Source organism: Rhinatrema bivittatum, chromosome 13 (genome assembly GCF_901001135.1).
Source record: "Rhinatrema bivittatum chromosome 13, aRhiBiv1.1, whole genome shotgun sequence".
NCBI classification, from domain to species: Eukaryota; Metazoa; Chordata; class Amphibia; order Gymnophiona; family Rhinatrematidae; genus Rhinatrema; species Rhinatrema bivittatum.
In genome coordinates, this window is record NC_042627.1 from 71,055,470 (window position 1) to 71,069,614 (window position 14,145).

Consider the following 14,145-nt stretch of genomic DNA (forward strand, 5'->3'; position numbering starts at 1 on the left):
GCACCTCTTTTCCATGCAGTCAAAAGTCCACGTTCACAGCTACAATCCTACTAGTCACCAATTTAGGTGGGTTAACTCTATTTTCACTTATGTGCAAGGTGTCTAAACCTTTGAAAATTGACCCTCACCCCCCCCCAAAAAAAAAATCCATGCAAGATTTTGATAAATTTAGCCCAGAATGTCCCATCTATTTGTCCTGCTTACAAAGGCATGTCACCCCATCAACACACAAAACGCACATCATTAGTGAAAAGGACCAATTAGAAATAATGGGAACTGTGGTAACCAAACAGGCATCTTTTGAGAGGTAGCAGCATATCTTTGTGAATAGGGCCGTGTGATGTCACTGGGTCTGCGCTACACCACGTACCTTAGCAATCTAAATACACAAGAGTACGTCATGATTTTTTTTTTTTATGGGGATGGGGGGGGAACAGAACAAGGCTACATGTCTAAAACCTGCACCTCTGGCACACACTGCTGGTCCCACTGGGTGACTTGCTTCTGGCACACCCTGTTTTATCATCCTTTAAACGGCAGCTTTGCTCTGAAGTCCAGGTATCAAGTAAACCTCTTGTCAACAGCTGCACATTGACAGTCTATGAGACAAGCACAGATTAACAGGCCGGTGATGGGTCTCCTGGCTTAGCTCAGAAGAATGTAATGTGGGGCTGCAGCCTGGCACATCCCCAGGTCCCAAAGAAAGCATCTAGGATAATAAAATACAGCTTCGCATTTCAAATGTAAGCCCGTGAGCTTTGGGCCTGCTGTGGATAACCCAGGGAAAGAAATGGGGGCATCTCACAGGGAATGTGCAGGAAAATAAGAAATATTGGTAGGGTTACAATGCTGGGTGGGAATTTTTCAAAAGGCTTCACGCCATAAAACTGGAACCTGCTGGTGCGCGTGGACAGCGAGGTGCAAGTGATATTTCGTAAAAGCCTGAGGCATGCACGCACCAGCGGTCTTGCCCGCATTAATAAGGGGAAGGTAACGGGGATGGTTCAGGGCAGGGTTCAGAAGTTGCCACTCAGATTAGCATTTTGTGAGCAGTATGGGGGGTAGATGTTTAAAAAAAATGCGCGTTCGCTACCCGGCGCGCGCACACATGGACGCGCGATTTTATAACGTGTGCGCACCAGTGAGCGTGTGTTATAAAATCGGCGGCGTCGATTTGGTCAACATTTGCGCGGTGACGCGTTGTGGCCTTACCCAGTTTCCTCCCAGTCCGCTCCAATTTAGGAGCGGAGGGAGAGAACTTTCCTACCCCCTCCCCTAACCTCCCTTCCCCTTCCCTCCCCACCCTCTAAAAACCATTTTTAAATTTTTTTACCATTTATTTTACCATTCATTATCTTCAGGGCCCGACCTGAAGTAACTTGCGCGTGCTGGCAGACGGCCGGCGCTTGAAGCTCCAGGACAGCGAACAATGGCACCGTCCTGGCCTGCCCCACCCACCCCATCCCTCCCCACCCAAAACACGCCCTCCGGCTCGCCCCTTCCAAGAGGCCCGGCACTTGACCGTGTCCCAGCCTTCCTCTTGGAAGATTCGCCCGGCGCGCATAAAGGCCGGGATTTTACATGCGCCGGGCATTTAACATCTGCCCTCATATGTGCATGTACTACCAAACTTGTACTCACACTTTTACACCTGCTAATTGAGTCACGGAACTCAGATCGTACTGCTCTTGTCTGCAGCTTTTGGGTGGGAGCAGGGGTTTGGGGCGAAGTTACCAGAGTGTGGAGATGAAGGGTGTGAGGCTTGCTGGGCAGACTGGATGGACCGATTGGTCTTCTTCTGCCGTCATTTCTATGTTTCTATGAACTGGTAGAGGTCTGGGTAAAATTATGAAGGTGTAGGCAATCGAGTGATTGCAAGTATGCTCACAAGGGAGTATGTCTATACTCTATAAAATACCTTCCTCCACGCATAGGCTGCAGTAATTACATGCACATGTTACAATTATTTACCATGGAAAAGATATGCAAGATATGCAGCTTGCTCCATTACAATACTTTCAGCGTGGAGATATACAGTATTTTATAAATTGCAGCTCCCACCAAACAGTTTATACCACTACTTAATATTTATAGCGCTGCATGACACACACAGCACCGTAAACTGCAGACATAACTTTAGACATCCCGACTGTATGTGCATATGTGCTGGCTTATGCCACATTGTTGAAAATTATCCAAAAAGGGTAATTTACAAAGGGACATCTGTGGGTAAAGAAATATAAGAACATAAGAAAATGCCATACTGGGTCAGACCAAGGGTCCATCAAGCCCAGCATCCTGTTTCCAACAGTGGCCAATCCAGGCCATAAGGACCTGGCAAGTACCCAAAAACTAAGTCTATTCCATGTTACCATTGCTAATGGCAGTGGCTATTCTCTAAGGGGTAGATTTTTTTAAAAAGCGCGATCGCGTACTTTTGTTTGCGCAGCAGGCACAAACAAAAGTACACTGGATTTTAGAGGATACGCGCATAGCCGCACGTATCCTCTAAAATCCTGGATCGGCGCGCGCAAGGCTGCCGATTTTGGGCAGCCTGTACGCGCCGAGCCGCGCAGCCTGCCTCCGTTCCCTCCGAGGCCGCTCCTTCCCCTCCCTTCCCCTACCTAACCCCCCCCCCCCGGCCCTATCTAAACCCCCCCCCCTTACCTTTGTCCCTAGATTTACGCCTGCCAGAAGCAGACGTAAATCTACGCGGGCCAGCGGACTGCTGGCACGCCGTCTTCCGACCCGGAGGCCTGGACCACGCCCCCAGGCCGGCACCACGCCCCCAGTCCTGCCCCCGAAATGTCACGTCCCGCCCCCGAAACGCCGCGTCATCTGGTCACGCCCCCGACACACCCCCTTCGAAAAACCCCGGGACCTACGCACGTCCCGGGGCTCTGCACACGCCGGCGGCCTATGCAAAATAGGCGCGCCGGCGCGCAAGGCCCTGCTCGCGTAAATCCGGGCGGGTTTACGCGAGCAGGGGTTTTAAAATCCACCCGATAGTGAACTTAATAGCAGGTAATGGACTTCTCCTCCAAGAACTCATCCAATCCTTTTTTAAAAACCACTATACTAACTGCACTAACCACATCCTCTGGCAACAAATTCCAGAGTTTAATTGTGCGTTGAGTATAAGAACATAAGATATGCCATACTGGGTCAGACCAAATCTTTGACCACTTCCCGAGCTTTCCTACATCACTTCTCATTCTCTCTACTTCAGATGTGTCCATTCTGTCGCAGATCTTAGTGACATCTGCAAAAAGATAACAATTTTACCTTCTAATCCCTTTGCAATGTTGCTCACAAACATATTGAATTGAACCGGTCTCAGAACCAACCTTGAGGAACTTTACGTATCTTCTTTTTTCAGAATAGGTTCCATTTACAACTACTTGCTGAAGTCTGTCAGCCAATTTGTAATCCATTCTACCACCTTGGGATCCACTCCCAGATTTCTCATTTTATTTATCAGTCTCATATGGGGCACCGTATCAAAAGACTTTCTGAAATCCAAATAAACCACACTGAACACTCTTCTTTGCTCCAATTCTCTAGTCACCCAATCAAAAAACAATTCAGATTCGTTTGACAGCACGTTCTTCTGGTAAAACAATGATCCTGTAAGCCACTGGATTACAGATAGTTCATTATCTTTTCTTTTAGCAGTCTCTCGATTGATTTTCCCACCACCGAGGTAAAAGTGGTAGCTGGCTCCTCACTGTACTACTTTTGTGAAATAGGATCACAACTGCCCTTCTCCAGACCTGCAGCCCTACTCCTGTGTGCAAGGATCTATTGAACAGGTCCTTCAGCAGAGTCACCAGCACTTCTCAGAGCTCCCTCAAAATACTGGGCTGTATCTCATCTGGCCCCATGACCTTGTTCACTTGACGTTTTCCTAGTTCCACCAAAATACTTCCGTAAATGGAGATGTATCTACCCCATTCTCATCTGTACTCTTGCTAGACAGCAATAGTTCTTCTCCAGTGTCTTCCTTAGTGAAAACTGAACTGAAGTATTTGTTTAATATTTCTGCTATTTCTTCATCTTTCTCCACATCTTGCTCCTTGTCTCCTTTCAATCTTACAAAACCACCTCTGGTCTTCCTTCTTTCTTTGATATCTGAAAAATGTTTTGTCACCACATTTTACCTCTTTGGCGATCTTTTCTTCCACTCCAGTTTTTTGTCATCCCTCTTTCTTTTCTCGTCTCTTTAGTCTTCCCTGTGTGCCTCTTTTTGTACTCCTTTGTACTTTTTGAATGCCAATCTTTTTGCCTTTATTTTCTCAGCCACCACCTTGGAAAGCAATATTGTTTTCCTTTTTCTCTTACGTTTAATTACATAAAAGGTTTCATTGCCTTTGTTATAGCTGCTTTCAAATTGGACCACTTTTGTTGCACTTCACCCATCTCCTCCCAGCTCTCTAGCTTCTCCTCAAGATATGTTGCCATTTTACCAAAGTCTTTAAAATTCAGGACCTTGATGTTCGTGTCACCTCCCTCCCTCTTGACTGTTATATTGAACCATACCGACTGATGATCACTGGTGCCCCAGTGGGCATCTACCCGGACATCTGAGATACCGTCTTCATTTATGAGTAGCAGATCGAGTAGTGCTCCTCCTCTCATGGGTTCCATCAGCATTTTAAATGGCACCCACAACCTTCCTACGTCTTGTAGATTTCTGCAGCAAGGACACTCCAATTCACATCCCGCAGATTCAAATCTCCAACGAGCAACACTTCGTTGCTCGTTGGATATCTTCAGCCGGATCTCGATCCAGTTAGATAGGCCATATGGTATTTTTCTGCCATCATGCTTCTATGTTTAAAGGTCAAAGTTAGGATACATGCATGCTGGATTCTGGAGGGATGCATGCGCTGTGGTCCCTGACCAGCTGATTATTATGAAAATGGTTGGGGAGGGTTTTTAAGAAATGGGGGAAATATCCCAGGCAATAGTGAATGAAGGTGCATATCCAGTAGGGCATAATTTCTAACTGAGCTGGAAGTCTAAGAGTATGGGGAAACTTCCAAGAACAAATAATTATAATCGGGGGGGGGGGGGGGGATTACATTGTAGATTTTATTCCATGTTTTAAAAAAAAGCCTCTTAAATTGATATTGTATCAGTTTATTAGTAATTTCCAACAAAACAAAATCTCCTATTAATCATCCCCTAAGTATATACACCATGGTTGAGAATAAATGTTTTAATATATGTGACATAAATTCAAAACCATATTGTTTTAATGGTGTGTATAGCACAAAGTAACATAAAAAGATCTTATCAGGATAGGAAGATCTAGATAAGGATTGCATGCAGAAGAGCAGAAAGATTTTCCAGTCAAAATGAGAGCAAGGCAAGGATTAGCCATGCGTCCCTTCCTGTTCATGATAGTACTAGATACAATCTAGAATAAGGCCCCATGGTGAATGTTATTTGGTAGGTGCCACTAATAATTGCGCTCAGTGCAGACAGCAGGAAAGAAATAGATTTAGATTGAAGATGAGTAAAATGAAGACAGAATACTTGGTGGCAAAGAATGAAGGAGCAACTTAAGAATAACTTAGGGGCATCAGTACTGGAGTCTCTGACGTTACAGACCAGCTGAGGTAGCAAAGGTGCCATTGGATAGGCTATGGGACTGTGAAACGACTAGGAATAACGTTGCTCATTTGTATGGGCCTGCCGAGGAGAAGATAACTCTCAAAAGCTAGTCGTACGTGTATTTAGCACAAGAAAAATACATTATCTACAACCTGCATGCACTTGCCCAGCAAACACACTGAGGTCACAATTCAAAAGGGCTTTTCCAACAAGGAATCCAGGCAAACCCCAAGATCTGCAGTTACTGCCGAGTGAAAGTTAGCTGAATAAAGAGAGGAAGGGCAAAGAAGAAGGTCTTTCAGGGCAGGGCTAAAAGTTATTTGGCCAGCGCTGACATTTAGGACAGATAAACTTAGCCAGGTATATTCAGCAGCAGCATTACCCAACAAAGCACTACTCAACGTCCAGTAAAGTTACCCACTAGCCTGCTGAATATTGACCTCATTACTTTTAACTGAAATAACTGCAAATGATTAAATCATCCAAACACAGGGTGCTTTGGGCCAGGGAGAACGAGAAGAAGCAGAGAGGAAAACTATCTTCTTGTTAAAAAATGGAATTTCTATGCATGGGTAGACATTAAGATTCCAAGTTTTTAAGTCATTTCTTCTTGGGATTATTTTTTGGTCCTCTGTTTTACATCTCTTCTTTGACTCACAGACATGTTTATCCATACTCTATAACAGATGGAGTAGCTCAGCCCAGGGAAGAGTAATGCTCAGTGATCACCCGGTGCAGATGTTAGCCGCATATAATAGGCCAGCAGAGGGTACAATATGTTAACATCTGTTACACTCAGTGTGTCCTGATCCTGCCTGCCACTGCCTTCCACCCTTCCAGTCTTCCTTTTTCACCTTCCACTGCATACTCCCCTTTTCCCTTTTGATATTTAAATTTCCTAGTACAGCCCTTAAAAACCCAGCTCTTGCATTCCCCAGCTTCCTCTAGCAGGCCGACCTGGGGTGAGTGAATGAAAGATTTATTTCACAATTTTTAAAGGTAACTGAATTATGAATGTTTATGAAAGCTGTGCAAATGGCCAGTGGCTAAGGTGGAAGGCCTGTTTTGAGCAGTTGCTGTTACTGCTCACAGCTTTCAAACATACACTAATTCAATTTTTCCTTTTTTTATTTGACACCATGCATCTAATAAATGAAAACTGCATCGATTTATAAATGTGATTACATTCTAAGAGATGACATGTAGAAATGTCTGTCTCTGCTGGACATATCAGGGTGTATGCATTCAAGCATATTTAATACCTTTTCTCTCTGATTGGTCACTTTACAGCAGTCGTGCTTAAATCTATCCCTTAAGAATCTTGAACAGGTCTGGTTTTCAGGATATCACAGTAAATATTCATGACACATATTTGTAAACATCTCATCCAAGAACCGTGCTAATTTTCATATTATAGATACTCTGAAAAGGAAACCTGTTAGGGGATTTTCAGGGACCAGAGATAAGAATCACTGCTTTACAGCCAATTTTGTTACAGGTACCCTGGGGTCCATCTGTTCCACTAGTAAAAACTCTTCATTTAACTCTCCCTAAAATGTGTTAGATATGCACTTTATATAATGTATATCAGTAGATGCATTTTAAGCTCATTTTGAGTGAAAGAAAATGAGGATATTACTGAATGCTTCTAAAATCTTAAATTAAAAACACATTATGATCTTATTAGGAAGAAGAGTGCCATAGAAATACAATAATCAAACTGCCTGCATTGGCACAAACTCTGCAAGTTGGTTTTTTTTTTTACTCACAGGGTTTGCAACATTTCAAATCCATTTCTACAGGTAAAAACAGTGTTTTACCCAAAGAAATGGGGTTTGGAAAACTGTCCACCCGGTAAATGGGTGTAATTGCATGCGTAGTTGAACGTCGTGCATACTTTTCCCCACATCCTGCAACGACATTCTTGTAGAGGGAAAGACGGCATCAGGGAAGACATCATGGGTAGTTTTGGCAAATTTCTGTGGGAAAGCTTTCCCAAGGGCAGTAATGAAAAGCAGAACTGCCCATGTAATTTTGCTTCCATTTTTGGTGCAAACTCCACTGGTAAGACGTCTAGGCATCTCTGTAACCATTAGATTTCACCACATCCTTCATGAGACGGGGCAACCAGAACTGTATACCAAATTCCAGAAGTACTCACACCAGATTTCTGAACAGAAGCATGAGAATATCCTCAGATTTCTTATTGATATCTTTTCTTCTCATATGGTTGGATTTTTTGGCCACTACTGCACATTGGGGTAGATTTTCAAAGGGATACGCGCGTACCCCCCGAAAACTTACCCCAAACCCCCCCTGCGCGCGCCGAGCCTATTTTGCATAGGATCGGCGGCGCACGCGCAAGCCCCGGGATGCGCGCAAGTCCCGTGGCTTGCATGGAGGGGCGTGTCGGGGGCGTGCCGGGAGTGACACAGCGTTTCGGGGGCGTGTCACGAGTGACGCGGCGTTTCGGGGGCGGCACAGCGGGCGTGGTTTCGTTCCGGGGCCTCCGGACCAGCCCCCAGACCGGAACATGGAGTGCGGCAGCCGGTCTGGCGCGTGCAAAGTTACGCCTGCTTCCATTTCATATTTAATAGATATGGCGCGTAGCCATATCTATTTTAATAGATATTTTAATAGATATGGCTACGCGCATATCTATTAAAATCCCGCGTACTCTTGTTCGCGCCTGGTGCACGAACAAAAGTACGCGTGTGCGCAGATTTATAAAATCTGCCCCAGCGTGCTGATGGTTTAAGCATATGGTCACAGTAACTCCAAGGTAACTCTTGATAGCAATATCCCAGAGTGGAACCCAACAGTGTGTACAGGTAGTCTGGATTTTTTCTTCCAACTTATATCGCTTTACTCTTGTTTGTTGTATATTAAATTCCATATACCATCTTGATGCCCAGATTCCCAGTCTGAAGATCCTCCTGCAGTTCTACAGTTGGTTTGGGTATAAATTTGGAATCGTCTGTGAATTTCGCAATCTCACGCATCTCTCCATCCTCAAGATCATTTATAAACAAATTGAATAGTACCAGGCCTAATACTAACCTTTGGGGCACTCTACTATGTGAGAATTGTCAGTTCTCACTGGAAAGGGAGTACAAAGTTTGCACCAATGCAGGCAGTTTGGTTATAACTTTCAGTCAAAACAAATTATACAGGTAGTTTTGCTTTGATTATTGTGCCTGAAATAAAGTATCGTATATACTCGTGTATAAGTCAATCTCATGTATAAGTCAAGGGTATTTTTTGGGCCAGAAAAGTAAGAAATTTCTGTGACTCATGTATAAGTCATGGGTAAAACCTAGAGGCCTTATGAAATGAAGGTGAAATCATAAGAAACATAACTTTAGAAAATCACTTTTATTTATTTATTAAATGAAGACTAAAGTGTCTCATAAGAAACATTATCATTTAACAACTTAAGAAAATGTCTTTTATTTAGTTATTAAATGAAGAATAAAGTGTCTCATTCAAATCCTTCCAAGTCCTATTCTTCATCGTCGGAATTTCTGAATAAATCGTGGAACTTTTCTTTGGTGATGTCATCAGTGTAAACTCTGTCTTTGCTATCTCCATCTCTTGAATCATTATCAAATGCTGATTCGTCTTTGTCTTTGTAGATGGCATTGTCTTGTGATCCAACCATAGTATTGCTAATGCCACATTTCAGGAATGACTTCTTGACTATTTCTGGTGGCATTGAGTCCCATTTTGCTACCAAATCGATGTCTGGTTTCATCAGGTTCCCTCTTTTTATTAATTTTGCTTGACCAGAACACATCCATTGTTGCCGCATATGACACAGTTGGTCCTTGAAAGGCTTGTTAAGACAGACATCTATCAGCTGGAGCTTTGATGTCAAACCTCCTGGAATAATTGCTAACATGGTCACCCTTTTCTTTGCTTTGTCCTTCACATTCTCTTATTTGTGCATGGAACATATCCCCCACCAATTGAGACGGGCATTTTCATAGCCCCATGCCTGGTCGCCTACCCCATCCTTTAGGGTGAACACGAACAGTTACGCCTGCTAGAATTTTTAGGCTCTCAGGTAATGACTTTCTCTTGAATGTTACCACCGGGCGCAGTTTTATGCCATCTGTCTAAGTACGGTCTTCACACCAATGCCAGCGACAGTGCGATTGCCAGGCATATCAAATGTCATCGGCGTTTTGTCCATATTACCAATGTTATTCATATCAAAATGATTCTTTATTCTCTGTTGAATAATGAACTTATGGAACATACAGATCTTTTCATCAAGCTCTTTAAGCAGTTTCTGCAAAATCTTTTGTGCACTGACAAAGGCACAATCCATATTGGTTCATGAACCGCGAACACCAACTAGACAATGTTGTGAATTCTTTCAGACCTTCGGTCACTGAATACTTTTCTTCTTTTGCCATTTGAAGCACCAATATCTGAATGCTCGAGCAACTGGTCCACCTACTCCAGGGTAAAGCTTGTTGCTCCAGTTCCAGCCTTGTCTTCGGTCTTCATCTCCTTCTTCGCTGCCTGCCTATTTTTCTCCTTGCCTGCCTGCCCTGAATATCCGACTCTCCTCTCCTCTTGGTGGATACGAGGTCTAACCTCAGCCTGATCTCAGATACACCTGATTGCTGCCTGCCTCTGACCATTTCTCAGACCTCCGACTTGCCTGACCTCCACCTGCCTATGACCCAAGCTATCCAAGGACCACCATCTGCCATCAGCAGAGACCCCACCTAAGACCTGCCGGCCCAAACACTCAAAGACTCAACTCAAGGATAATGAGGGTTGATATAGGCGAAGGTCCCACTGGGTCTCTGCTTCGCCGTGGTCCACCTGCCAATGGTGGGAACCTGCAGGGCTCCTCCCTGAAGGTTGCGTCAATCCTGCCTTGGCCTCTGGGACAACAGACACAACACAAATCTTTCATGTGCTTTTCGTTTTATAATTTTTAAACAAGTTTTAATTGCTTTTAATATACATTGTTTTAGCATTAAAGTATATAATTTTGTATAATTATCCTTTATTTATTGTAAACTGATTTGTCTTAATTTTTTAAAAGCAGTCTAATAAAACAATAAACTAAACTAAACCAATAAAAAGTGTGCACATACTTTAAGTCATTTCAAATAAAGGTATAAATTATGTGTGTTAACTATGTGTATTCATTTTTGAAAACTAAGGGATTATTTTCAAAGTCATTTATGCACATAAAACATGGGTTTATATAAATAAATGGCTTGTTATAAAATTGCATGCGGGTTTGTGCATATAAAGTTATGTGCATAATCCGATTTCACGCGTAATTTATTTGCACAAAAAATAAACATTCCAGGGGTAGAATTCTATAAATTACATGAAGTGCTTTATGGAAGCCAAACGGCACAAGATACTTGACAGACTGGATCTAAACTAGCCAATAACCCTCTCCTGCCAATAAAACACCTTTTCATGTTGGACACAACCTGCAGCATGTTTGTTTGGAATTTCTTCACAACAAATATAGTGCAATTTAGCAAAAATGAGGTTATTGACCTTATGTAACTACTCCTGGCAAAATCATTGAAAGAGCTCCCTTCTGTCAAAGTATATTACTTAATTCATTCAGTCACCTACATTGAGAGCCTGCATTGCCCTGCACTATTTGTAAAGACCTTTACCAGAACTGAATTAACCCCCAAACAGATATGCTCTTATCTTTTTTTATCCTAATGAATATATCATATTCATGACATATTAAATGAAAAACAATCTTAAGAGTAAACTGTCAATTTGGACAAGTCTTGTGCAGTAAATAATCGCATTTCCACAACATGTAAAGATTTCTCCTCATCTGTATACAGGCAGATTAAGCTAAAAGGCTTCAATGAAATTCTGTTTCTTAATTCTGATAAGTTCCCAGAACAAAGGCCACCCTCTTACACTGCTTGATCTCTGTCCTTCTTGGGGAAGAGAAAGTTGTTACCAGGATCAGAACTAATGGGGAGCTAAGAAGAGAACAAGCAAAGCAATGGAAATCAGAGCTAATACGGTAACACAATTAAGCCAAAACTTTTTTTTTTTTTTTTTCTTATAATAGTTTGAGTTCTTCTTACCTGGAGGGTGGAAAGAAGTGCCTGTAAACCACTGGCCCCTTCTGCTGCCATGGTAAGCCAAGGCCGTTTACTTGCTTTATAGTGAAAGAATGAAGAAAAACAATGCGGCTTATAAAGAGGGCCAACAGAGCTGCTGGTGCTCCCGTCCTGTTTAAAAAAAACAAGCTGGCTGACTCGCACACACACACACACAGGCACCTGCGCTATTACCAGAACTCATAGCAGCGCAACTCTACACCTCAGCTGGACCCAAATGTCCCCGGCACTCCCACGGCGACGACTATATAAAGAATCTCTGGGATTAAGCAGAGCACAGAGCTCTGAAAGATCTCTGGGTACTTGGGGAGAAGGGAGCTTATTCAGATGATGACATGGGAAAAGCCGGAGTGAGACACAAATAACAGAAAGAGAGCTGAAGCTTTGGGTCACTGAGAGACAGGACCAGATTGTTTGCCAGTTCTTGGAGAACCTCTTTTTCTGCAGTCCCTCCTCAAATGAAGGGCTTGAATTCCTCAGGTGTTTTTTTTTTTTGTTTTTGTTTCTGGAGATCATACGTACCAGCTTTAGCAAAAATGCTTACCTGTAATCGGTGTTCCCTATGGATAGCAGAACATAAATCGGTGGCACCCCAGTGGTTACAGGATGGAGCACTCTCTCTCATCCAGCTCAGAAGAAAGTTGTAAGCTTCCTAGCAGGCGCAGGATTTCCCCTGCTTGCCATCGCCAGGCGAATCTCTTTAGTTCCTCTACAAGCTAAGTTTCTAATAAATGGGGGGGGGGGGGGGGGGAAGGTGGGATTGTGTGATTGATTTGTTTTATTGTCCACGGAGAACACTCATTACAGGTAAGCAATTTTTACTTTCTCCGTGGACAGGCACAACATCATTCACACAAGTGGGGACTTCCAAGCTCAGCGATGCCTGCTTCGAAAGCAAACTGAACAGGGCAGTCTTTGCAGCCCGCTGAAGGAGAGCAGGTAAGTTGCTCCCTGAACAGGCTGCACATTACTGCTTCTCTGAAATTACTACCTCTATGAGAATCTTTTTCTACGTGGTAACACTTGGTAAAATTAGGAAGAGAGGACTCTAGGGCCTCTCTGCATATATCCTGCAATGATCCTGAACGGTGAAAGGCTATAGATGATGCAGTCGTTTGTAGTTAGTGACCTTTTATTTTCTGCTAAGGTAGAATCCCTGCCTTGTTGTAACAGAAAGACACATTCTGATAACCAACTAGATAAGGTCTGTTTCTTAACTCTTGCTCTTGACGCACTTGACCAACGGCTAAAAATAATTGCTATGACTTCCTGAACGGTTTAGTCCTTTCCCAAAAACAAGAAGCAGGGCTCTTCTGCAATCCAGAGTATGCATTTTGTAAAGCAGCTACGTGGTCATCTCTGCAAATACCTGCACGTCACATTACTGTCTGAACCAGCAGGCATCTCTGGATACGGCACTGGGTTCAGCAGCGTTAGCTTCTGCTATAAGGAAGTGAGGCTGCCCACCTCAGGAGCAGGTTCTGCACGCAGGACTCTCATCCCCTACTCAGTAAACATACACAGCAGACCACAACCCTAACCTGGGGACTCCAAGACAGCATGGCTGTTATCAAGGTCTTAAAAGCCCCCATCTTGACCCCGAACCCTCACGCTGTGCTAAAAGACCTTCAGACTTACTCCTCATCAGGACCAGCAGTAAAGTTACACGGATAACAAGCCAATGTTTACAATGCTCAGCTTTTGTAAAATGCAGACTCATTGCCCCTACCCAGGAATGCCCATGCCCCTCCCATACTCCGCTCCCCCCATGCTCCTCCCATGCTCTGCCCCCTTTTTCACATCCTTCTTCTTGATGCACGCATGGACATGTATGCGCGTACATCGCGGCTTCATAAAATGCATGCTGCTTGCACGAGGCCCGCATACACGCGTAGGTGGCCTTTTTTTGCGTGAGCAACGCTTTTAAACTTGACCCGAAAGATTTGAAAATCATATTTATGCAAGCTGCTTACCTAACATATCCTCTCCCTGGCAACGCATCCTCCCACTTGAAGACCTTGATATAAACTGGGCCAAACTGGTGGACTACTTGGAAAAATTGGTTTTTCCCTCACGCGAGCATTTTTTTAAAATCTGCCTGCGTAAGTGTGTAAAAGGCCCTAAAGCCCTAGCCAAAATACATGCGGGAGGGGTATTTTCAATGATACACGTGTTCTTGTGTGCACAATTTAAAATTTCAGTGCATCTCCACTCATGCGCCGATACATGCGTTTATGGGCACACGCGTGTTCCTTTCAAAATTACCCTGCATGTGAGGTATTTAGTATGAAACCTTTATTTATTTATTTAAACTCTTAATTCTGCATCTTCCATATAATAGTATTCAGTGTGAATTACAATTAAAACAACCACAAAGTCAAACAACAAGCAA

At 43.5% G+C, this 14,145-nt stretch overlaps 1 protein-coding gene across 6 annotated transcripts in view; it reads right to left on the bottom strand.

Moving 5' to 3' along the window:
* The window catches only part of AGBL1 (ATP/GTP binding protein like 1), a 712,193-nt gene extending 699,736 nt beyond the window's left edge, over positions 1 to 12,457 (bottom strand). For 3 of the 6 annotated variants that reach the window (XM_029574654.1, XM_029574650.1, XM_029574655.1), the window contains exon 1: positions 12,298 to 12,457. In XM_029574654.1, coding sequence (XP_029430514.1) covers positions 12,298 to 12,378 — 81 coding nt within the window. In that variant the 5' untranslated portion in view covers positions 12,379 to 12,457. Of the gene's footprint in view, positions 1 to 11,717; positions 12,243 to 12,297 lie in introns of those variants that run through there. The other 3 variants (XM_029574651.1, XM_029574653.1, XM_029574652.1) reach the window with 2 other exon arrangements.
* Between the last annotated feature and the right edge of the window lie 1,688 nt (positions 12,458 to 14,145).